This window comes from Cinclus cinclus, chromosome 25 (assembly GCF_963662255.1).
Source record: "Cinclus cinclus chromosome 25, bCinCin1.1, whole genome shotgun sequence".
NCBI lineage: Eukaryota > Metazoa > Chordata > Aves > Passeriformes > Cinclidae > Cinclus > Cinclus cinclus.
In genome coordinates this window covers 4766376-4789145 of record NC_085070.1, presented here as the reverse complement: position 1 = coordinate 4789145, position 22770 = coordinate 4766376, and the positions used below count along the sequence as shown (strand labels likewise).

The 22770-nt window shown below is 48.7% G+C and overlaps 1 protein-coding gene across 3 annotated transcripts; it reads left to right on the top strand.

Annotated features, from left to right (window-relative positions):
* Window positions 1-1131: 1131 nt before the first annotated feature.
* On the top strand, window positions 1132-18750 carry TBCEL (tubulin folding cofactor E like). 3 transcript variants are annotated; one of them, XM_062508662.1, is made up of 8 exons: window positions 1132-1205; window positions 5981-6130; window positions 8316-8455; window positions 10362-10543; window positions 11514-11770; window positions 13360-13486; window positions 14002-14118; window positions 18186-18750. In XM_062508662.1, exons 2-8 carry the CDS (start codon window positions 5998-6000, stop codon window positions 18502-18504), a joined length of 1275 nt encoding a protein of 424 aa, XP_062364646.1. In that variant the 5' UTR covers window positions 1132-1205; window positions 5981-5997; the 3' UTR covers window positions 18505-18750. The 3 variants fall into 3 exon arrangements, with proteins under 3 accessions (XP_062364646.1, XP_062364647.1, XP_062364645.1); XM_062508663.1 differs by lacking the exon at window positions 1132-1205 and adding an exon at window positions 3988-4423; XM_062508661.1 differs by lacking the exon at window positions 1132-1205 and adding an exon at window positions 4431-5738.
* The last annotated feature ends 4020 nt before the right edge of the window (window positions 18751-22770 follow it).

The window sequence follows — 22770 nt, the reverse complement described above, 5'->3', positions numbered from 1 at the left end:
TCCAGCATGGTTATCCCAAGGCACACGGCTGTGTCCAGGTGGTTCTGGAATCTCTCCAGTGAGGGTGACCACCCTCTCTAGGCAGCCTGTTCAGGGCTTGGTCAGTGAATAATAGAGTTCTTCCTGAATCATGATTTTAAAGAGTTAATATTTTAGCTTAGGGCCAGAAGCAATTTATATTGATCAGGATGTAAGTTAGGTAGGCAAATGGTAGGTTAATGATTATTAGATGCTTAAGCTGGAGATAATTGTTATATTGTTTGCTGTTATGAGCTTGCTTATAGAAAAAAAGTGGAGTAAGTGAACTGTAATAAGAACAGACTGAAACCAGTAGGAACAATGGCCAGTACCCGGACTGTGTATCAATTAATCACAAAGCAGGGGGCCTTGGATTGTGCCAGAGGATCACAGAGACCTGATGAAGACTCTCCTGACTTCATCCTTTGAGACCACTGACCCAATTCAAGAGAAGAATTGTGCATGAGTGAAGGACTAATAGCCTCATTTTAATATTGAATGGAGATGGGAGGTGCTGGGGTTATGCACATGTATTGTATGTAGAATCTTGGGAAATAAACAGAGGGCAAAGAACCTTGTTAGGGGAGGTCACGCCTTTCAGAGATGACTCCCGTGCCACCCACCAGTGAATAAACATTCCACTTTCTAACTTCAGTTAGTTAGAAGGTCTTTGTCCACGATCATATTGGTTTTTAACGATTCATTCCTCCTGTCCTAGTGGAATTTCCGGGGATCAGTCCCTGCCCATCGCCCTTGTGCCATTGCTGGGCCCTGCTCGGAGCCCTCCCTGCAGGCGCTGACAGCCAGGGGTGAGGTCCCTTCTCAGCCCCGAGCAGCCCCAGTTCCCTCGTCGGGGAGGTGCTCCCGTCCCTTGGTCTCTGCCACCCTCGGCTGGCCCCGTTCCAGGATCTCCCTGTCCCTCGTGTGCTGAGGAGCCCAGAGCTGGACACAGCAGTCCCGACGCGCCTGCCGGGGCTGGGCGGAGGGTCAGGATCCCCTCCCTGATGCGCTGCCATGGCTCTTCCCGTCGCATCCCAAGGAAACCCTCCTTGGTGACAAGGATGACGTCATCGGCGTCGCCGTCTCCACGGCAACGGGGGGAGCGCCTCGCCACGTGACCCCGCGTTCTGTCACGTGATGTTTGGAGCTGCTTCCGGGTCGATGCGGGACGCGGCCGCCGGGCCTGGGTGAGAGGGGCGGGGGACGGGGGGGGACAGGGGACAGCGGGGGCTGCTGGCGAGCACCGACACCGCCCGGGGACCCCTGCCACCCCTCGGCTGCGGCCCCGGGAGCGACGCGGTGCGTGGAGGCCGCTGTCAACTGGGGCCGTGTGAGGGGACTGGGACAGGCCGTATGAGGGGATAGGGACAGGCTGTGTGAGGGGACAGGGGACAGGCCGTGTGAGGGGATAGGGACAGGCTGTGTGAGGGGACAGGGACAGTCTGTGTGAGGGACAGGGAAAGGCTGTGTGAGGGGACAGGGACAGGCCGTGTGAGGGGATAGGGACAGGCTGTGTGAGGGGATAGGGGACAGGCCGTGTGAGGGGATAGGGACAGGCTGTGTGAGGGGACAGGGACAGGCTGTGTGAGGGGACTGGGACAGGCCGTGTGAGGGGATAGGGACAGGCTGTGTGAGGGGACAGGGGACAGGCCGTGTGAGGGGATAGGGACAGGCTGTGTGAGGGGACAGGGACAGGCTGTGTGAGGGGACTGGGACAGGCTGTGTGAGGGGACAAGGGACAGGTTGTGTGAGGGGACAGGGACAGGCTGTGTGAGGGGACAGGGACAGGCTGTGTGAGGGGACAGGGGACAGGCCGTGTGAGGGGATAGGGACAGGCTGTGTGAGGGGATAGGGACAGGCTGTGTGAGGGGACAGGGACAGGCTGTGTGAGGGGACAGGGGACAGGCCGTGTGAGGGGATAGGGACAGGCTGTGTGAGGGGATAGGGACAGGCTGTGTGAGGGGACAGGGACAGGTTGTGTGAGGGGACAGGGACAGGCTGTGTGAGGGGATAGGGACAGGCTGTGTGAGGGGACAGGGACAGTCTGTGTGAGGGACAGGGAAAGGCTGTGTGAGGGGACAAGGGACAGGTTGTGTGAGGGGACAGGGACAGGCCGTGTGAGGGGACAGGGACAGGCTGTGTGAGGGGATAGGGACAGGGACAGTCTGTGTGAGGGGATAGGGACAGGGACAGTCTGTGTGAGGGGATAGGGACAGGGACAGTCTGTGTGAGGGGATAGGGACAGGGACAGTCTGTGTGAGGGACAGGGAAAGGCTGTGTGAGGGGACAAGGGACAGGTTGTGTGAGAGGACAGGGACAGGCCGTGTGAGGGGACAGGGACAGGCTGTGTGAGGGGACAGGGGACAGGCTGTGTGAGGGGACAGGGACAGGCTGTGTGAGGGGATACTGACAGGCTGTGTGAGGGGATAGGGACAGTCTGTGTGAGGGGACAGGGACAGTCTGTGTGAGGGGACAGGGACAGGCTGTGTGAGGGGACTGGGAGGTGGCTCGGGGCGGCACACCCCGAGCTGTTAAGGGGCAGCTGCGTGCTCATCCTGCTCTGGGCCCAGCAGCACGGAGAGGGGTTTCCAGCAGGGAATAATTGCTGGTGCAGTGGGACAGGGTCAGAGTCGGGCCGGGAGCCTGCCAAGGGATAATTCAGGTGTCTGTCATCTTGTCTCCTGATCACACTACTGTGGTGTGGGGACAAACAGCCCTGCTGGGTTTGATGGGAGCCTTGAGAGAGTTTCACCTGCATGTCCTGGTGGCTCAGAGGGTCAGGCTCCCTGTCCTCTTTCAATTCCTGATAAATCCTGCTGGGATTTCCCTGCTCAAGGCAGAGAGGAATGGAAGTAAACCATCTTCAAGGTCCCCTTCCATCCCAAACTATTCTATCCTTCACTTCTCTGCCTCTCGAGATCATCTCAAAAATAATTTCCCTGAATCATGTCTCGGGAGAACAATGTTCCAGCTCCTTGCAGAGGGATGTTTGTGCTGTTCATCCATTCCTTATGCTTTGTTTTCCATGTATACAAACATGTCAGGATGTGTTTGGTGTGTGACTCTTCAGGATGTGCCCCGAAGGCATTTGAGTGGCACTGGAATTTCATTAGCATGCCATTGATGATGTCATTCTCCTGAAGGGTCTCTTCTCCTCCTGGAAGGCTCACAGCACAGGGGATGGAAATATTTTCCATGCTGTTTTCAGTGTTCTCTTTTCACTCATCAGCAGTACCCTGGGTTTCTCTGGAATCAGGGTCGTGCCCTTCTTTCCAGACACTTCCCAGTGCTGCTTCCAGCTTGGGAATCCCAGCACAGGAAAGATGTGGAGCTGTTGAGGAGGGGAAGCACCAGGATGATCAGAAATATGGGAATATATTCTGCTGGGAAGAAAGGCTGGGAAAGTTGGGATTGTTTGCCTGGAAAGGAGAAGCTTTGGGGTGACCCATTTGTGACCTTCCAGTTCTTGCAGGGAGACAGATGGAGAGGGACCATTTCTAAGGGCCTGGAGTGACAGGACAAGGGGGAATGACTTCAAAGTGTCAGAGAGTGGCTTTAGACGGGGAGAAATTCCTCCCTGTGAGGGTAGGGAGGGCCTGGCACAGGGTGCCCAGAGAAGCTGTGGCTGCCCTTGGATCCAGCCAGGTTGGATGAAGCAGCCTGGGATAGTGGAAGATGTTGGAAGGAGGGATTGGAATGAGTTCCCTTCCAACCCAAACCATTCTGAGGTTTTCTGTCCTTTGTCACTGGGGCCACAGCCCTGCAGCAGAGCACTTAAATATAACAACAAAGGCTATTTGTTGACACCTCTCAAAGCCCAAGTGCCTCGTTTGCACTCTGTGCTGTCATTTAGAAAACCCGGAGTTATTTTGAGACTTGAATTGTTCCCTGTGCTGTCAGCAGGGACACACTCAGAAATGTGCACCTTGCAGGTCACCCTGTGCTGCCCTTGTACTGACAGCATTCCCTTGAAACCTGTCATTCCCTTTGCACATCCTGCTGCTCCCTGCTCTCAGGCAATTGTAGGGATTCAGAGAAGCTACGTGCATGATAGATGATTACAGGGGATGTGAAATCCCATGGAAGGGAGGTGGGAAAGGTGACTGCCCACTCCATGACGTTTTTATCATCTCACAATGGCACTGGTGTTCAAAAGTAGAACTTGAGGAAGATGTTGGGGATTCAAAGCTGTTGGATGCAAATATCAGTGATTTTTCTTCTTATTTCTGGATTGCTCTCACACTGTAGCTGAAAACACCATTTTTGCCCATAAGGTGAGTTTCTCCTGTGGAATTTCCAGCTGATGTTTGTTCAGCAGATAAAGAGGGATGGAGCTGATGGAAAAGCCACGTGAAGGACAGAAGGCTTTGTGGACATGGGAGTTCCAGAATTTCCAGACCAGGAGGTTTGAGTGTGTGTTTGGAAAGCCCTGTCTGTCTGTGGATGGTGCTGAGCTCCCAGACCACTCTGGAACGAGGCCTTTCAGCCTAAAGCCTTGGCTGTCAGTGCAAATTGTTCCTGTACCATGTGGAATGGTTTAGCCTAAAACTAAATGCCTTGTTCCTTTCAAACTCCAGTTTGAGGATTTATTTTTTGATTCTAGATAGAATAGTGACATGAGTCAAGTTTGAGCTATGAATCAACAAAGCTGTTGAGAGATGAAAATGGTGGGTTTTGTTTTGTTTTGTTTTGTTTTTTAACTAATCCTGTAAGTCCCTATTTGTGACATTTAAACTTTATATATAATGTAAAAATGATAACATGCTTCTGTCAATTGCTGCTTATTGCACTCAAAATCCTTTTGGTTGGTGGATTTTAGGTAGTCTGGTCATGAAGAAGTGAAGTTGAACTTGTTAAACAGGTGATTCTCAGCAAAGGGAGCCCTAACAAAATCACTTTTGTTTAGAATTTTGTATCTAGATTTGCCTGTAACAAGTCTAAGGGAAAGACACGGGCAGAAACTTTGATTCAGGATTAGCAACATGGCTTTCAATGAATGTGTGGTCCCAATCTGGGGTTTAAAAACATGATTTTGTGGTAATTAGTGGAAAAAATGCCCTATGATTGGAAAAGTCATTGGGCAGATTAAGTGTAGGAAACCGACACTGGTACCTGCATGTTCAGGATTCTGATGCTGTGTCCATGATGGGTAGCAGGACTAGGAGACCTCTGGAAACAAGAGTCTTTTGATTCATGAGCCAAGCTCTGCTCCTGTGCTAGAAACCCATCAAATGCCAAATTGAGGAAAATAGGGCAGAGAGAGAGGCTGAGTTCCACCTGAGCAGGGCAGAACCCTGGCCATGGAGGGGTCCTGGTGCCAAAAACACTCCCAGCTGACTCTCAGTATCTCTCCAGGCAGCTCAGCAGCCTGTGATGAGGCAAGGCCTTCTTCCTGTGCTATTCTGTGCCATGCCCAGATACGAAGGGCACAGTTATTATCTCCCAGATACATTAGGCAGCTGCAGAATGGAATTGGCAGGAGCTGCCTTTAGGCCTGTCCAAATGATGTTTGGTGACACAGCAGAAAGGGGAAGTTGGCAAACAGCTGTTGGAGCAATCTCCTGCTCACAAGCAGCTGTTTGCTCCTTCACCTCCTGGCAGCCCTGGAAATGTGTTTGAGAGTAGCTGTGGGTTTCTCACAGTGCTCCTGGGAGGGGCAGAAGTGACAAGTACAGAAGTCACCTTTTGCAGCCTGGAATTATCCTGGAAGAGCACGTGGGGTAAGGAGGACTTGAACTTGGCCTGTAACGCTGTGTTTGTACAGCACCAAACCCTCTGGCTTTGGGTTCTTTCAAATAATGTTTTACTTTAATCTTCAGTTTGAAACAGGACCTGTTAGATGATCTGGAGCTCAGAAATAAAACACAGGATCCATCTGCTTTCTCTGTGTTTTCAAGCACCACTATTAGAAGTGATTACTTGCTGACTGCTCATGTGCTCTATTTTTCTCTTTTTTATCCAGAAGTCCAAGAAGGGAGCATGGACCAGCCCAGTGGAAGAAGTTTCATGCAAGTTCTGTGTGAGAAATACAGCCCTGAGAACTTCCCCTACCGCCGTGGGCCTGGCATGGGGGTGCATGTCCCAGCAACTCCACAGGGCTCCCCTATGAAAGGTAAGTTCTGCTCTTTCTGAGCATTTGGGAGGGTGCTGGGAGGAATCAACTGAAAGAGAAATCTCCTTGGGTTCCAAGAAAAAGAACCATCACAATTTGTTTTTTTTACTGGAGAGTTGAAAGACTGGAACAAAGGCAGAAAGTGACTGAACTGGTTGCTGTAAAAAAACAAATTTCTCTGCATCATGACAGAATCAGAATTAGAGAATAGAATATAATCATTTGGGTTGAAAGGCACCTTCAGGATCACCAGGTTCCAGCCCTCTGAGTGGAAGATGAACCTAAGGCCCTGTGAATTCTGTGTTTTGAGGATTTAGCAGTCCTTGGAGCTTTTCTTCAGGCCACTGATCCTATTTTATTATTGGCTGCAGCAACAGGTGTTTTGGCATAGGTGGCTTAAAAATACAAAAAAAATTCTAAATTTGAGATTGGTTCCCATGCTACCAGCTTGCTTTGATGGCTGCAGGGACAGGAGGGGACATATTTCAAGCAGAGTGATGAATTGTTGAACGTGCAGCCAGGCTGCTTTGGTGACAAGTGCCTCAGGTGAACTTGCAGTGTACTTTTCTTCTCAAGGCACCAAATGCTTTGTCAGCCAGTGGAGAATTGCCCTATCCTGTGCTCCTGACCTTGCTGCCTCAAAGGAATTTAACCAGACGTGTGTCTCAAGCTCTGTGCTGCTTGTGGATGTCCTTGAGCCTCCCAGACTACAGAATCTGTGTCACCATCTCCTCTGAACTAGATCCATGTGACACCCTTTAGTCTTCCCTCACACTCTGATGCTGGCATTTAATTCTTGGTTTGTATGGATGGGTCTGAGACTCACATTGATCCCATCAGATCCCTTCTTTGTGTCACACATCTTGCCCATCATGATCTGTAGGAGTAATCCAAACATCCATCAGGTCAATTTGTGTCATAACCAACCCCAAGGGGGAAAATAGCCATGGAAGTCAGCTGGATGAGGTTTCCAATAAGTGGGTTTGACAGAGGAGAAAAAAGGGCCTGGGTTCAGTTGAGGATAAAACGCTCTCAAAATGAACAAGAACAGAAAAATGGCCTGATGGAATGTTCAATCAGTGCCCTCTCTGCAGGTAAATTTACCTTTCTCCTGCTCACCTGAGCTGTTTGGGTGCTGAAAAGAGGCCACATCTTAAAACATGACTGAGACATGACTTACAAATACTGCATTAGTAATTCCCAAAGTGCCACACTGTCCTTTTAAGAAACCAAAAACTTGTGAGCCAGAAAATTTGGAAGCCCGGATCACTCTAGGTAATTGTTTGCTGCTAAAATCTCTTTCTAGTCATGTAGTTGTCAAGTGTTAAGGAGAAGAGGGGCCACCTGTTTAGGAAAAAGCTTGTGGTTAGATTGTAAAGGATTTCAGTACTCCAGAGAGGTGGCAAAGCCGTGTTGTACATGAAAGAGTGCAAAACTGATGGCTTGCCTTGGCTCAACATGGATTTCTTATGTGGGAATTGTTTCCTGTTAAAAACCCCCAGCTTTTTGTCATGGTTTAGCCTTAGCACAGCAGGCTGTGATTGAGGTCCAAGTCCTTGGTTGTAGCTTTGAGTACATTTACATGAAAAAGAGCTGGAGCAAAACCAAAGCAGAAATGGAATGGCAGAGCAGAGACCTGAATCTATGCATGAATGCTGAATGGAAGGGAAAGCTTAGAAAGGAAATGTTTAAATACCTCCTAAGAAATGTTTAAATACCTCCTAAGAAATGTTTAAATACCTCCTAGGAAATGTTTAAATACCTTCTAAGAAATGTTTAAATACCTCCTGGCTGTTACTAGGCCCAAGTGGGCTCAGGACTGGAGGATAAGGGATAATGACTGTGAGGCTGACACTCCCTGTGTCCTATCTGCTCTGCCTGGGGAAGAGCAGAAGTTGTGGCAAGGACTGATAGGAGACAAGCCATCAATGACAAAGGACAGGCCTGAAATACACAGAAATACATGGAAGAACTGAAGAGCACTGATAGGAGTGGCACTTCATGTTTACAAGAAAGGCTTCAGGATGGTGCCAGTTATAAAATCCACGTTTAACCTGAAATGGGTGTAAATTCTGACATTGCTGGTAGATTTCTCTTGCTGGCTGTAACATCCATGTTTGGGGCTGGGTTCTGCTACTCCAAGGCAGTGCTGAGCAGAGGCTGCTTCTGTTTTATCCTGTGCCAGACCGCCTGAACCTGCCCAGTGTGCTGGTGCTCAACAGCTGTGGCATCACCTGTGCTGGGGACGAGAACGAGATCGCCGCCTTCTGCGCCCACGTCTTTGAGCTCGACCTCTCTGACAACAAACTGGAAGACTGGCATGAGGTAAAATGGTGATGGGTACCTTTCATATCAATTACTGACTGAAAATGCATTGCATTGATGAGAATTCCATTTTTGTGGCTTCTTTCTTATCTCTGAAGTTGATGTTTATTTACTTCGACAGCAGCTGAGCAATACACGTGATGAAATTAGTCCAGTGTGGCACTTCACTGCTGCACCTTGTGACTTACAGTCTTGGCCCATGGGTGAAAAATCTGTTTTTTTATTTTATTTTGTTGTGCAAAGCACTGGAACTGACATTTCTAACACCAAGGAGTTAATGAGCAGTTTAGTTTTTAACAGAGTGGCAGTTGACTCCCAGCTTTGCCACTGTGATGGTGGACAAGGTATTTATTCCTTCTCCATATTTGTTGCCTTATCTGCAGAACAAATTTAATAATATTTACCACAAAGGGTATTTCTGCAGCCTCATTAATTAATGCTAAATGCTGTTGTAAAATCCTTTGAAGTGCTTGGGTGAAATAATGCTCAATAAATGCAATGTAACAGGAGTGAAACAATCTCAATCCATTCAAGTGTCATTAAGTTCCTCACTAGATTATGCTCTCCTTTTATGTTAGTGTTTATTGTTGGAAATACATGGAAAAAACCAGGCTGTCATGGGGTTTTGTGCTATCAGGTTCTCATGTTTTTAAGCAGGGAGGAAATGCAGTGTTTGCAGTGTCCCAGTTCAGTGGGGCTGACCTCATATCTGGTCATACACTGGTCACTCACAAGCTGCACATCTCACACCTGCTCTGTGTTCAGTCTCTTCAGGCTGCCCTGGAACTGAAAGGCTTCTGTGTGTGCTGGCCTCTTCCTCTGAGACAGGATTAAGTTTTCACAGCCCATCCACACCAGATAAATATCTCCCCACCCCTAAAAGCTGCCTTTGCTGTGGATTCCAGATCCCTGGGTAACCTGTTCCCATGCTTAGCTAATAACCTCATGGGCTAAACTGTGTAATTTAAGTCTCCTGTGCTGCAATTTCAGCCAATTTCTGCCTGCCCTGTTCTCAGCGGGCAGGAGGAGCATCATCATTTTTCCTTATAGAACAGCTTTTTATACCTGCTAAGAACTTTAATGCCCCCTTTCCTTATTTTAGTATAATACTGAAAAAATACCTTTCTTCCAGTCATCCATCATAAGCCATTTTTTCCTAAATCCTGTGTTTTTGCTGGACTGATGTCATCCATTTTTCTACTTAACTCCTGAGGTGTAGCACCCAAACCATGACATCACCTGAGCGGAGGTGTGAAGTGAGGCAGGACCATTACCTCATGTTTGCCACACTTGAATTCATGAGACAATCATCCTTTTCCAACAACTGGGCATTTACTGACCTCTGTGTGCCATGGTCTGCCCACCTGTGCCCATCCCAATGCTTTGTGGAGTGGAGCCCTCCAGCCAGGTAGAATTATTTTCTGCATTGATGTCTGCAGGTGTTGGAAGCTGCTTCCCACACAGTTCCCCAGTCAAGAAGGGAATTAGGGATTGGCTGAGCTCTGTGGGGAGCAGTGGGAAGCTGGACAAGTGCTCAGTGTTGGCCATGGAGGAGGAGAAGTGTCCATGGCCCCCTGTGAGTGAGGGCTGGCTCCTGGAACCTGCACCTGCTCAGCCTTGGGCTTGAGGTGGATTTTATGACCTCTCCCAGGGGACTGCCTTTCTCTTATCAAGCTGCTCCTAGAGTGTAATTAAATGAACTCCTGAGGAGAATGAGCAATTAACCAATCCATCTAGATCAGGAGTATGAATTACAGGTAGATATCCCTATGATTTTCCCCATATCATTGCTTTGTGATGATTCCACAGGGCCCCTTTTAGGAGGTGGGATATTATTGCCAGAGGTCCGATTACTGCCTGATACACATTTCTTTTTTTCTATTTTTCTTCTTCCCTCCCTGCTTAGGTCAGTAAAATTGTGTCCAACGTGCCCCATTTGGAGTTTCTAAACCTGAGTTCCAACCCTCTCAGTTTGTCCGTTTTAGAGAGAAGTTGCGCCGGGTCTTTCGCTGGCGTCCGCAAACTTGTGCTCAACAACAGCAAAGCTTCCTGGGAAACAGTGCACACCATCCTGCAGGAATTACCAGAGTAAGCCTGGGAATCTGGGGATTTACTGCACTCAGGTCAAGGCTGGGTTATGGAGCCATGTGGTGAGGGGTGAAGGGGCTGGGAGGATGCAAACATCAGTAGAGATAAAGGGATGTTTACCTTTAGGAGTTTGGGAACTCCAGGTGAGTACTTTACATTGTCCTAAAAAACCAAACTTGGGTGGTGCTGCAAAACCCAGGTCTTCTCTTCCTCCAAACCTAAATACCAGAGATGATTAATGACCCCCAAAAAATGTGGGAGGGTCACACTTCCTTCTGAATCACTGTGCAGGGCATACCTGTTAAATGGGAGGTATGTCTGAGGGTCTGGCCACTTGTCAAGGAATATTTCATCCTGCTTTTCTCTGCTAAGGTGTTGATTTCTGTGGTTTGGTCACGGGCCACCTTGGCATTCTGCTCCCATGAATGTCCTCAGTGGCTTCATTTTGATGACAGATCCCTTTTGTGTGGCTTTGTAAGCAGAGATGATGACAACAGAATGTCCTGAGTGGCCACCATACAATTCTCTGGGATTGGGAGAGTTTGGTTGTCTGAAAACTTAGTGGGACCTGTTCTTTCTTTAATGGGGTCTGCTGTTTCTTTAATGGGAGTCTTTGACAGTGATGTGGGGGAAAAAAGCCATCATCAGTGTTGTATCAACACCCTATTTTAAATTAAGCTGAGAGCACTGGGAGCAGGTCCCAGTCACCGTTGGAGCTGGGTTGGTGGCTTGTTGGGCGCAGATGTGGAAGACAACCCCAACCAATCTGTTACACAATACTGTGAGAGATTCAGGGAACACTTAAAAGGTTTTTTTTAATCTCTGAAAATAGGGTTTGGGAACAGAGATGTAGTTGAAACAGTATGTGGAGTGCTCAAAGGCCTTCTCTACACCAAGGTTCTCAGAGCTGTTACAGCAAGTTGTGTTAAAAACACAGAATTGATGACATGATCCTTTCTGCCCTGTGCAGGTTGGAGGAGCTCTTCCTGTGCCTTAACGACTACGAAACAGTGTCTTGTTCTCCAGTGTGCTGTCAGTCTCTCAAGCTGCTCCACATAACTGACAATAATCTTCAAGACTGGACTGAAATTCGAAAGTTGGGAATTATGTTTCCATCACTGGACACACTTATCCTGGCTAACAACAACCTCACGACCATTGAAGAGTCAGAAGATTCCCTGGCAAGGCTCTTCCCCAACCTAAGATCCATCAACTTGCACAAGTCAGGTGAGAGCCTGGAAGCTGGGATGGGTTTTGTTGGTTGATCAGAGTTTCTCCTGTACAGATGACAAGCAATGAACTTGCCCATCTGTGGGATTTTCCTGCTGTTTCAGGTAGTCAGTCATTATCAAAAGATGAGTCAGAACAGTGTGGACCAGTTAATCAAAATGAGCTGGAAAGGTTTTTTTATGTTGGTAGTTTCCCTCTGTTTCCCATCCCTGCCTCAGGTACTCCTGGCTGGGGAAGATAAATAAATGTCTGGCAGTGGAGGGGATGAAAGAATCCCATTTTCCCTTTATTCCCTGTTTTATCTCGGGTAAAATGAGGGCATGTGCAGGTATGCAGCGTGGATCAAGCATCCCCCAGCAGAAGCTGTCTGTCATCTGTTCTCAGTCATTACAGCCTCACAAGTGATCCTGGAAGCTGCTTTTACACTCCAACCCCAGAGAATTCTCAGCCAACGCTCCAGAAAGAGAATGAGCAGTTGGAATTTTGGGATGAGCACCCTGTGGTAGGAGAGAAGGAGCTGCAGGGCAGCTCGTGGGGGCTGTGACGTGTTTGTGTATGACACACACCAGAAATTCATCTGCAGGAGCACTTCATGCTCCAGCAGCTTTTGTTCTTTACAGCTTTATATGCTGTGCAAGTGCTGTTGAAGTGTCAGGCAGGTAGAAGGGACTTTATTAACATGTCCTACAATGTAAGCATCAAGGAATCCCTGTAATAAAAGCTTAACTAGAGGAGGAAAAGCCTGTTAAGCTGCATTTGAAAGCACTGTCTCACCGAGGAACAAGTGCTCCTCTGGTAAGTAGTTTTGCAGTTCTGATGCCAGGTGCTGAAGAACTCTGGGCTCTATGTTGCATTTTGATGTTTTGGGAGCTGAAAGTCAAACAGGAATCCCAAAGAGCTTGTTAAAACTTTTCTGGGGAGTTTTAGAGAAAGCTGCTGCGCTCTGAAGTTCTGGCAGGTGAAGATTCCAGGATGAGTTGTGTTGACCTCACCACACAGTCATGGCTCTGCTGGGCTTAGTCCTCAGCTTTGTTTTATTGTTCTCTCCCTGCTTCCTTTGTTATCCCAAATGTCAGGTCTTGAGGGGGCTGAAAACGAGTTAAAACCCTTTTCATTAAGTGGCCGGATGGCTTCTGGGACTGTTTCACCATTGGATTGTGAGCAGAAATGGGACCCAGGGTGGTTGTGTATGTGAGGTAAAGCCATTTGATGGCTGTTTAGTGATGCCTGGAATGAAAGAAGTGCTGGTGACTTCAACACTGAAGGCAGCATCCCTTTATAGACACAAAATCACTACTGATTCTGGTCAGTCCCCAGCAGTGAGGCCAAAGGCTGAATGCTCCATAAAAAAGCCATGGAGAGCATCCTTCTAGACTTGGAAATAGCACAAGAGAATTTCAGCTCCTGTGTCTTGTAAGCAAATGTCGATTTTTTTTTTTAGCAGCACATTGTGAGCAAAAAGCCAACTTCTCAAAGGAGCAGCAGTGACACTCTCCTGTCACATATGTTCTTTGGCTGTGTCTGATTATCTTGGATCCATTATGTGTTTTCTGTGTTTGTTAACACAAATCTTTCCTTCTGAGCAGGTCTGCATTGCTGGGAAGACATTGACAAGTTAAATTCTTTCCCCAAGCTTGAGGAAGTGAAATTGCTGGGAATTCCTCTGCTGCAGTCTTACACCACTGAGGAACGCAGGAAGCTGCTAATAGCCAGGTCTGTTGGTTTGTTCTGCTCAGCAGAAACGTGACAAGGCAAGGAAGGGGTGGGAGCAGGTAATCAGAGGAAGAGGCTGGCAGGAGATGAAATTCTGTGTGAATGCAGAAAGATTGGGGCTTGATTTGTTGGGTGAGAACAGCTCATCAGAGAAAGAGGTTGGTAGGAGATGAAGTTCTGTGTGAATGCAGGAAGATTGGAGTTTGTTTTGTGGAAAAGTCAGAGAAGTGAAAATGTTAAATCTGACTGCTCTGCTTCTCAGGGGATTTTGTGAGTCTCCTACAAATTAGTGCACGTGTGGTGCATATGTGTGGTGAAATGAAAATACTTAATTTTGAATGTTCTTGAAAAATTACGTGGAACTTTCCCACTCTGTCAAAGAGATCGAGGCCTGAGCTTCCTGCCAGGAATTCTCACGATATTAAAGCTGAGGCACTTTTGATGTGAGTGCCCTGTTGGTGAGCCTGTGTGGGCTCCCCTCCTGGCTGACTGTGGCTCTTGCTGCATGCCTGCAGGTTGCCATGCATCACCAAGCTCAACGGCAGCATCGTGGCTGATGGGGAGCGGGAGGACTCGGAGCGCTTCTTCATCCGCTATTACATGGAGCTCCCCGAGGAGGAGGTCCCTTTCAGGTAGGAATTCTCTGTCCTGCAGTGGAGAGCAAGGACAGAAGGGTGGTGACTGGCCAGGTGATGGGAAGTATGTGCCAGTTGTTCCATGAAAAACACATCCCTCACCTTCCTCTGACCTTGGCTCCTTCAGCCTGTTTGAAGTTGTGATGTTATTGTTGTCTGATAACTTGTCACTCCCGAGGCAGATTTGGTCTTAAAAGTGCCTGTGTCAAGTGCCATTAAACAACAGGACTGTTCAGTTCGTGACCTTCGTTGTTTCCTGGCCTCTCCCATGGCTCCCTTCATAATCCACCTGTGTTTGGGAGTGCCCAAAGCCAGGACACATCGTGCTTTCCACTGCCAGGCCAGGGCATCTAATCCTCTGGACCATCTGGTGTGTGGATGTGGCTGGCAATGGGAAGCTGTCCCCTCACTTTCAGGCCTGCAAATCACAAGTCTGATGAGTCTTCTTTGCCAAAAAAGTGCATCCAATGATCCGTTCATCTTGGTAAACTAATGAACTTGGACAGATGCTCTCCAGTCTGTATCTTTTTTTGTGCCAGCATCCACTTACTGCTTCTAATGGGCTCAGGAGGGATCATAGAGCATCAGGCCATTGCCTTTACCTACCCTCTGCCCTAAACCCTCATGTGCTTTTGGACAGCAAAGCTTTATTATCCTTTTCTTACAGAAAAGAGGTAGGACAGGAGTGTGTGTGTGACTCTGAGTGCACAGACAGAGGTGGGGACACACTGAAGGTCACAGGTATGGCCTGGCATGGATGACAGAGGTGCAAATGAAATCTGCTCAGTGTTTTCCTCTGCTTAACTCTCAGCAAAAATGCCTCTTGTTTTTCTAAAGCACTGGATATGTGACTTGCCAATCCAGTAAGGGGATGGGAAGGCTGGAATGGGGAATGAGGGCACGGCATTTTGTGTGAATATTAATAGGGTCAGTGATTATAATATTTGTTAAAAGCGTGCTGGGGTCAGTTCAGAGGCAGAGGGCACTCATGCAGTCAGGGAGACAAGACAGCTGGTCCTTTTTCTGAGGACAAGTCCTGACTTGTAATTTTAGAGGGCCTTGAAGCGTAAAACAATTGAAGGAAATATTGGAAGGGATAACAGCAGAGATAGGGAATGTAGGAGAGAGGAAGGGGAAGGGGAGACTGGAACTGTGAGCTCGTGATGCTGCTCCCAAAAGGGATTAATTTCCATAAAATTTCATATTTCTTGTGTTTGGTGGTGACAGAATGTCAGTGATCCATATATTGCTGGGAAGGACACAGTGGGGTACAGCTGTAGGCACTCATGATGCCTAGGACATGGATTTTGGGGACAGGCTGTGTGTTACACATCACCACACACCACTGGGATTGGTTTGTAGGTGGGATCTCATGTAAAAGACTACTGACATCTCAGCTGTCCAAGAAAACCAGGCTAATTTTGACCAACATGCCAGCTTTATGCTAGAAAAATTACCCCCCCCTCAGATTTCTTAGCCTTTAAACATTGGTACTGCCTTTCTCATGGTCAAAGGTCTCTTTGTCCAAATCACTTCATCTGTGCAGCATTTCCAAGAGACTTCTGCAGCTACCAGAGAGGTTTGTTCTGTCCTGGAGGGGTTGGGTGCCACTGCAGACTCTCTCCTAGTGAGGCTGCAGATGGCTGAGAGTGTTCCCAGTGCTGGGTTTCAGTTCCTGGACTCAAAATCGGCAGCCCTTGTCTGAATGGAGGCCTGGCATTCCTTGCAGAAGGATTTTGTGTCTGTTTATTGCTAAAGCTTCCCTTTCCTCGCTCCTAAATCTGGTGTGGTGGCTCCAGAAATGGTTTGTAATTAGAAACTAATCAGGGCACACATGTTGTGGCTGGGGTCTGACATCTGCATTGCAGTGCTGCCTCGAGCAGCAGAAGAACAACTTGAGCAGGGAAAACTTCCCAGTGGGAGCAGCCCCCCTCCAGACTGGCAAGGTGCAGCCTGTGATAAGCTCTGTCACCAGAACCCCCCTGCTTGCTGCATTGCTGTCTGCAGCTGGAAGGGATCAGGCAGGCAGGGAAATGGAAGGAACAATTTATCTCTGTGGATGTCGTGGTTACAGGGAGCGCCGGGTGCACAATCCAATATTGGCTGTCTTGTGGAGTGACGTCCTCGTGTCTGGGGGGTTTTAATGAGCCCTCTGCTTGTCTGCTCCACTGTTTATCTGCAGAGTATCACCGGCACTTTCAGCCAGGCTCAGGTCTTCAGCAGCCTCAGCGTCTGTCAGGCTGCAAGGGGTGATTAGAAAAGTCTCCAGGGTGCCTATTATTGGGGTCCAAAACATCCATGTACCAGTCTGCCCTGGTCCTGATTGATTGGAGGGCAGCCGGTCACTCACACTCCCCACTTTCTTTGCAGCTCACATACAAAGGAGCAGGCTGCAAAGCTCATTCTGCCCTTCCTCAACACAGGAAAATTTCAGACAGCTTGACCCACCACATATTTACAGCACATATTTGGATAATCGTGGCTCTCTCATGGTGGTTCTCTCTTAGCTTGTCTGAAATTTGTCCTCCTCCTTATCCTCTTCCCACCATCAGCCCAGTTCACTCTTAGTGCATGAATCGTGACACTAATTGTGGCTGGCCCAGAAGTTGTTGCTTGTATGAAGCAGCAGAGATGCTGAGAATTAAAGGGATATCCCAGAGGGGGCTGGGAGTTTGGAGCAGCAAGAGGTGGGTTCCTCTCTCCCTCTTTCCCGTGGGGTGTTGCTGCTGGCAAATCCTTCCAGAGAAAGAGAAACCCTCCCCACTGCTGACACATTGCCTGGCATTTGCTCTGCCTGCAGGTGGGTTAAACGTGAGGAGTGTTGTTTTCTCTCAGCACTAACAGTTCTCCCAGATAAATGGGGCTGCTCCTACCACCCCAGTGCTGTGAGAGCAGGGCATCATCCTGCCTTTGGGCACTCTGGCTGTGTCCGTGGGACTGGGGAAATCCTAGTGCCTTGCAACCCTTACCTCAGGGCCCAGCACACAGAGGGGCTGCTGTTCTCCAGGAACATTCCTGCCTCCAGCAGGACTCCCTGGGGTCACCCCTCCTGCCAGATCCCATGGCTGCTGCGGGGGCTGTGACACCGCGCCGATCGCATTCAGCTCCGCCTGGGATCCGGAGCACAAAGCACTTTCTGTGCAGGGGCTCTGAAACGTTACCTGTCCTCGGCAGCCCTCGGCCTTTGTCATCCCAATCCCATTGTGTTCTGTGCTGCCGTTCCTCCTCTTTCCCAGCCGGGCGGGGAGATCCAGCCTGGCCCGATGGCAGCGATACCAGGGGGGCGGGGGTGACACAGACTTTCCATTGCAGGGACCTTGGGAAGAACACTCAGAGAACTTGGCTGCAAGGACAAGGTGACAGTGGAGTGTGTGCCTCTGCTAGTAAAATCCCCATCTTGTTTTAGAGCAGGTGTGAGGGATCAGCTGGCAAGAAGTGCCCTGTTTGTTATCGGCTCTCAAACTGTGCAGCAGCTCACCTTGCTTTGGTGATCTTGATGACCCTGTGCTCAGTGGAGTGTAACATTTGGGACCTAGCTGGCCTTTTGGATAACAGCAGGAATGTCTGATGATCAGTTAAGTTGTGAGGCCACAGATACTGGGAATCTAAACTGAAGGCTGTGTCCTTTTTGTGAGTACTGGCTTGGTTCTGGCACTCTTCAGTGAAGTGGAACAGGAGGCGTGGAGTTGTTGGAGCACAGCGTCTTCTCTTTCTTCCAAATCCCACTGCAGCCACGGCTGGGAATTCTGAAACTCTAGGAGCCCAGACTGTGCTGCTCAGTTATGTTGGGAAGCAGTTTTGAGAACAGTCAGCTCAAACATCTCAGGCTGATAGTAACTTCACCTTCCTCAGCAAGATACTTCTCCCTGGTGGGACACTGAGCTCTTGTCAGTGCCACGGTGCAGCCTGGGGACTGTGGGACAAAGTGACTGGAGTGCTTGGGCTTTCTGGGGCTTCAGGTCATCAGCTGGAATCAGGGTCAGTGTTGTCGCATGTGGGGAACACTCAGACCTGGGAAATGTGCACTGGCTGCACCATCACTCTGGACTTGTTGAATTTTCCAGGTATCACGAGCTGGTCACCAAGTACGGGAAGCTGGAGCCCTTGGCAGTGGTGGATCTGCGGCCTCAGAGCAGCGCCAAGGTGGAGGTTCACTTCCAGGACAAAGTGGAGGAGATGTCCATCCGCCTCGACCAGACTGTGGCAGAGCTGAAGAAGCACTTAAAAACTGTGGTGCAGCTGTCAACAAGCAACATGCTGCTCTTCTACTTGGACCAGGAAGCTCCTTTTGGTCCCGAGGAGATGAAATACAGCTCGCGGGCGCTGCATTCCTACGGCATCCGGGATGGAGATAAAATTTACGTGGAGCCCAGAATGAAATAACCTTTTTGCCCACACCCACACGCCCCCACACACCCACACACATGCATTGAGGAGTTTTTTGCGAGGTTTTTATTTCGGTTGGTTGGTTGAGGTTTGGTTGTGTTTCTGTAGCAGGTAATTTCTTAGCCCAGAGGAAGTGCCCTGATCTGAGAACCATGCCCACCATCCACTGCAGGTGACCTTGAGGTGACAAATGACTTCAGGACGTGTGTTTCAGTGTGGGCAATACCTTGATGTTTCCTTTGATGCTCCGGTATACTCGTGATTTGGCATGAATGGTCAGTTGTTCAAGCTAAACAATGCCAGGGTCCATAAGGGAGGAGACAGCTCGGTGCAGAATTTGACCTGTTGTTTTCTTTTCCTAAATTTTTTGGTGTTTTGCTCCCTTTGGCCTAGCTATCCAACTGTGGCTCGAGCTTGCTGTAGTATTTTCTTGCAGCTTGGTGCTGTCTCAACCTTTTGTTGTGCTCGAGTTCACAGGAAAGATCTCCATCAGTATTCTGCTTGATTCAGAGCTCAGGTACTTTAGTGCATCCACTTCACTCCACTGGTTTGCTTTCTGTGAGTGCACAAAATGGGGGAAAGAAAAAGAACTTCCCAGAAAGAAACTTTCTTTTCAAAGTGCACGCTCTATATCCACCTGATTTTGGGGAAGAAAAAAGAGGTTTTGGTTGCTGTACCCGTCTCACGTGGTGCCTGCAGCCTGTGGGGATAAAGAGTGTGTTGGAAAGTGAATTTTGGGACGTGGTGGATGAGCGCTGCGTTGGAAGGGCTTTTACTGCAACAGGTCAGCGAGGGTTTGAAGAGCAGCTTCCCCCGTTGACCATTGTCCATCCTGATGCTGAAGAGATCCTCTGTGCACTTCACCTTGTACCAGTGGGTGCTGCAAGTGGAATGGCTAAAATTCCTCTTCTGGGAGAGAGGAAGAGTCAAGTTGAAGTTTGTGTTTGTTGCTGTTGCACCAGTTCAAACCTAGCACTTTCCCCGGGGCCCCTGGCCGGGGGTCCCTGCGTAGGGTCCGAACTCGGAGGATGTGTTGGCTCGGATCAGCCTCTGGAAGTGGAGGAACAGAGCAGCTGGACTCACGTTGGGTGTTCAGCAGGTTTCACTCTCTCTTGGCTTCCCCCACGCGCCCCTCGTAGGCATCGTGTGCTGCTGCTTCACGTAGTCCCTGTTTTCTACTGCAGAGCAGATTCCCCTGCCTGCTCAGTGAAATCCTCCTTCCTTTCTCTCTCTCTTGTTTTGCTTTCTTGTGTCTTCCCTGCTCCAAGTTCAAGATTTTCCCAATTTCCTGGTTACAAGCAGCTGCACAGCAGTTTTTGGAGCTGTACAGTGATTCTCTAGTTACACATGAACTCCTGACCTTCGTTTTGAACTGTTCCCTTTATCCCCACGTGCACTTTCTTTCCCAGGATGCTTTTGCCCACATCACCGAGCTCCTTTGGTATTCTTGGAGTTGTATATTTCTCTTCACATTTTACCTGAATTGTGGGGTGGGATCAGTGGGGAGGGAATGAAGTATTATTATCTCATAGTCTTCAGGTTTAGCATGTGGGGATTGTTCAGAGGGGATTAGTTCCTTATCCAAAGCAAGGGTTAAAATGGGAGGATTTAAAACATGTCACTAATTTGTGCCTCACCCCCCTGCCAAAAATAGCAATTTCTTGGCCTCACTTAGATGAGCAATAGGGAAGGGAGCAAGATTTTCCATAGGTAGCGTAGATTTTCCATAGATCCATACCTGTAAACTAAACAGCAGGGAGACAATGGCAGTGTAACATAAAATGATGCTTTTATAAGCTAGAGCTTTACTGAAGATGTATTTTCCATTGGGGCAGCGAAAATAATTTGCTGCCTGATAGCAGAACCCTTAAGCCAACACTTCTGTATGATATATACATACCTACCAATAGGAAAAGTTGTGGTTAATAAGATATTTTGTTATAAAGCAAAGTTTTATGAAGATATGGTTGTTTAATATTAGAAGCCTATTTCAGCCCTTGACCTCCAGTGTAAGTAGTTTTATCCCTGAGTGGCTGCAGGGTCTGAGGCCAGCAACCTGTGGGGATGCAAAAGTATCTCTGACCTGATTCTCCAGAGCAGTAGTTGCCTCTGTGGGTGTATTTATGGCATTGTACCTGCTATTAATGAGATGCTGTAACTCTTGACCAACTTCCTCAGCACAATTAAGTGTCTGGCTTTCAGAGAAGGGAATAAACAAAGGCCATTAAAGAGTGGAATGGGAAGATAAAGAAGTGCTTTTAAGTTTGTTTGCCCACTAAAAATTGGGCTGTCCATGGAGGGATCGGTGCTGTCACCAGCTCAGAACTGGCTGTAAATCCTGATTTGATTTGTGACAGACCTGGTGGGAACTGGAAGGTGGAGAAAGAGAACACAGAAGGTTAACAGGTGCTGGGGAATCAGTGATGACACCCAAACCTGCTCGCCTGGTCTGCTCAGGTATGAAATCATCACCCTGACACTTCTCCAGGGGAAGGTTTCTCTCAAGGCATTCACCTTGTGTGCAGATAGTGGAGCAGCCGTGGGGTAGAAACCAAGAATCTTGGTTGGCTTTCCAAGGAGGACTCACCCCCAAAACCCAGAGAGAGTTTATGTGTGCAGATGATCAGCTGTGGGAAGTGGGACCAAATGTCACACAAGGATGTAGCAAAATACCCCAAATCATGATACCTTGTGGGGAAGGATCTTGTGTGTGTGCCACCCAACAGGGGACCCTGTCTTGGAGAGAGAGGAGAAGGTTCTGAGTGGGAGAGGAGGTTTGGGTTTGGGCTGAGCAAGGGTGCAGATGTGGCAGGAGGTTTGATTTAAACCTCTGCCATGTAAGGAGGGGCCATGTCCAGGTGTTGCCAGCGTGTGCCCGCTCCAGCTGAAAGACCCTGGGTCTGTCACATCCCCTAGAGAAAACAAAATAGATTTGCAAGCTTCCCTGGCTTGTGTGTCCTTCTGTCCGAGGGCTGCTTTTGTTGAGAGCTGTTGTGTTGTTCCTGTTAGTTCATGCATAACAGTCTGCCACGGGCAGAGCCCCTGCTCCACCAGGACTTGGGTGACAGCTGTATACCAAAGTGTCACACAGCTCCCTGTGCCAAGTTCAGTGCTGTGCTCTTGTGGTTTGGGTATGTTCCTGTTGAATATCCATGGGTTTGGCCAGATGTTCGGGCGGATCACATAACAGGCGCTGTTGTGAATATGCACGCAGTGCTGGCTGTCCTCTGCTCCCTGGATGGGATTTGTAACCTCATTTTTTGGGAGCTGCGGGCATGCTGGTGTCAGGTGTGACCCGTGGTGGCTTTGAGGAAGTGCTGCTGGGGACAGGCTCTCCCTGTGCCTCTCCTCCTCGGGTCTGGAATCCGACGGAGGCGCTGCAGCGGCTCTGCCTCGTCACTTGTCAGTGAGATTCTGTTCGTGTGCAAGGTTTGAGAATGCACAGGAGGTGCTTAAAGCAGCCCAGAGGCTGAAATATGTATTCCTGGCAGCTGTGCTTCCCTGGTTTGGATGTGGCACTTTTGTAGGCAGCAGAGAGACACCTTCCCCAGAGCAACATTAGAGGGGCTTCAGCCTTTACCTCTGTGATTGCTTTTCTGCAGTTCCTGGAAACTTCAAACGTAATTTAAACATGAACATCTATTCTTGCTCCCTGCTAATGTTCCATCTGTATGTAATTTCAAAGAAGAACTGTAAGTCCATCTGGTTTTTTATGCTGGTTTCTCTCCCTGGGGATACACCTCCCACTCCCACAATTTGCCTTTGGTTTGCTCGCAGACTTAGTGGTGGAATTCAGGCCAAAATAGGTCATTGGTTTGGATCAGTTCAATAAACTTATGTAAGTTTTTACATAAAAACCCTCAGTGTCCTGAGCTTTGTATTTTTGTGTCCCCTGAAACAAAAATGTTCCCTGTTGTCACCCCAAAGGTGTGAGTGAAAACTGCTGGGACTTTTTTGTCCTGCTGATGGTTTTGTTGTCTGTCCATGAGCCTGGGCACAGCCACCTCACCTGTGCAAGGTGTCACCTGTCAAAAGGAGAAGTCACAGAGCTGGAAGATCTGTTCCTCTTCTGGACTGTATTTCCCCATGACTGGGACTCATCCCCACTTCCAGGTGAGGAATCAAGCTCAAGCTCACTCTCTCTCCTCAGAAGGGCTGGCCTTGGGGTTAAAACAAATTTCATCCTCATGGCCTGCACCAAATGAGGAGAGAGATGCCCCTCTGGATGGGAAACATCTTCTGGACAAATCCATTGCCAGGGCA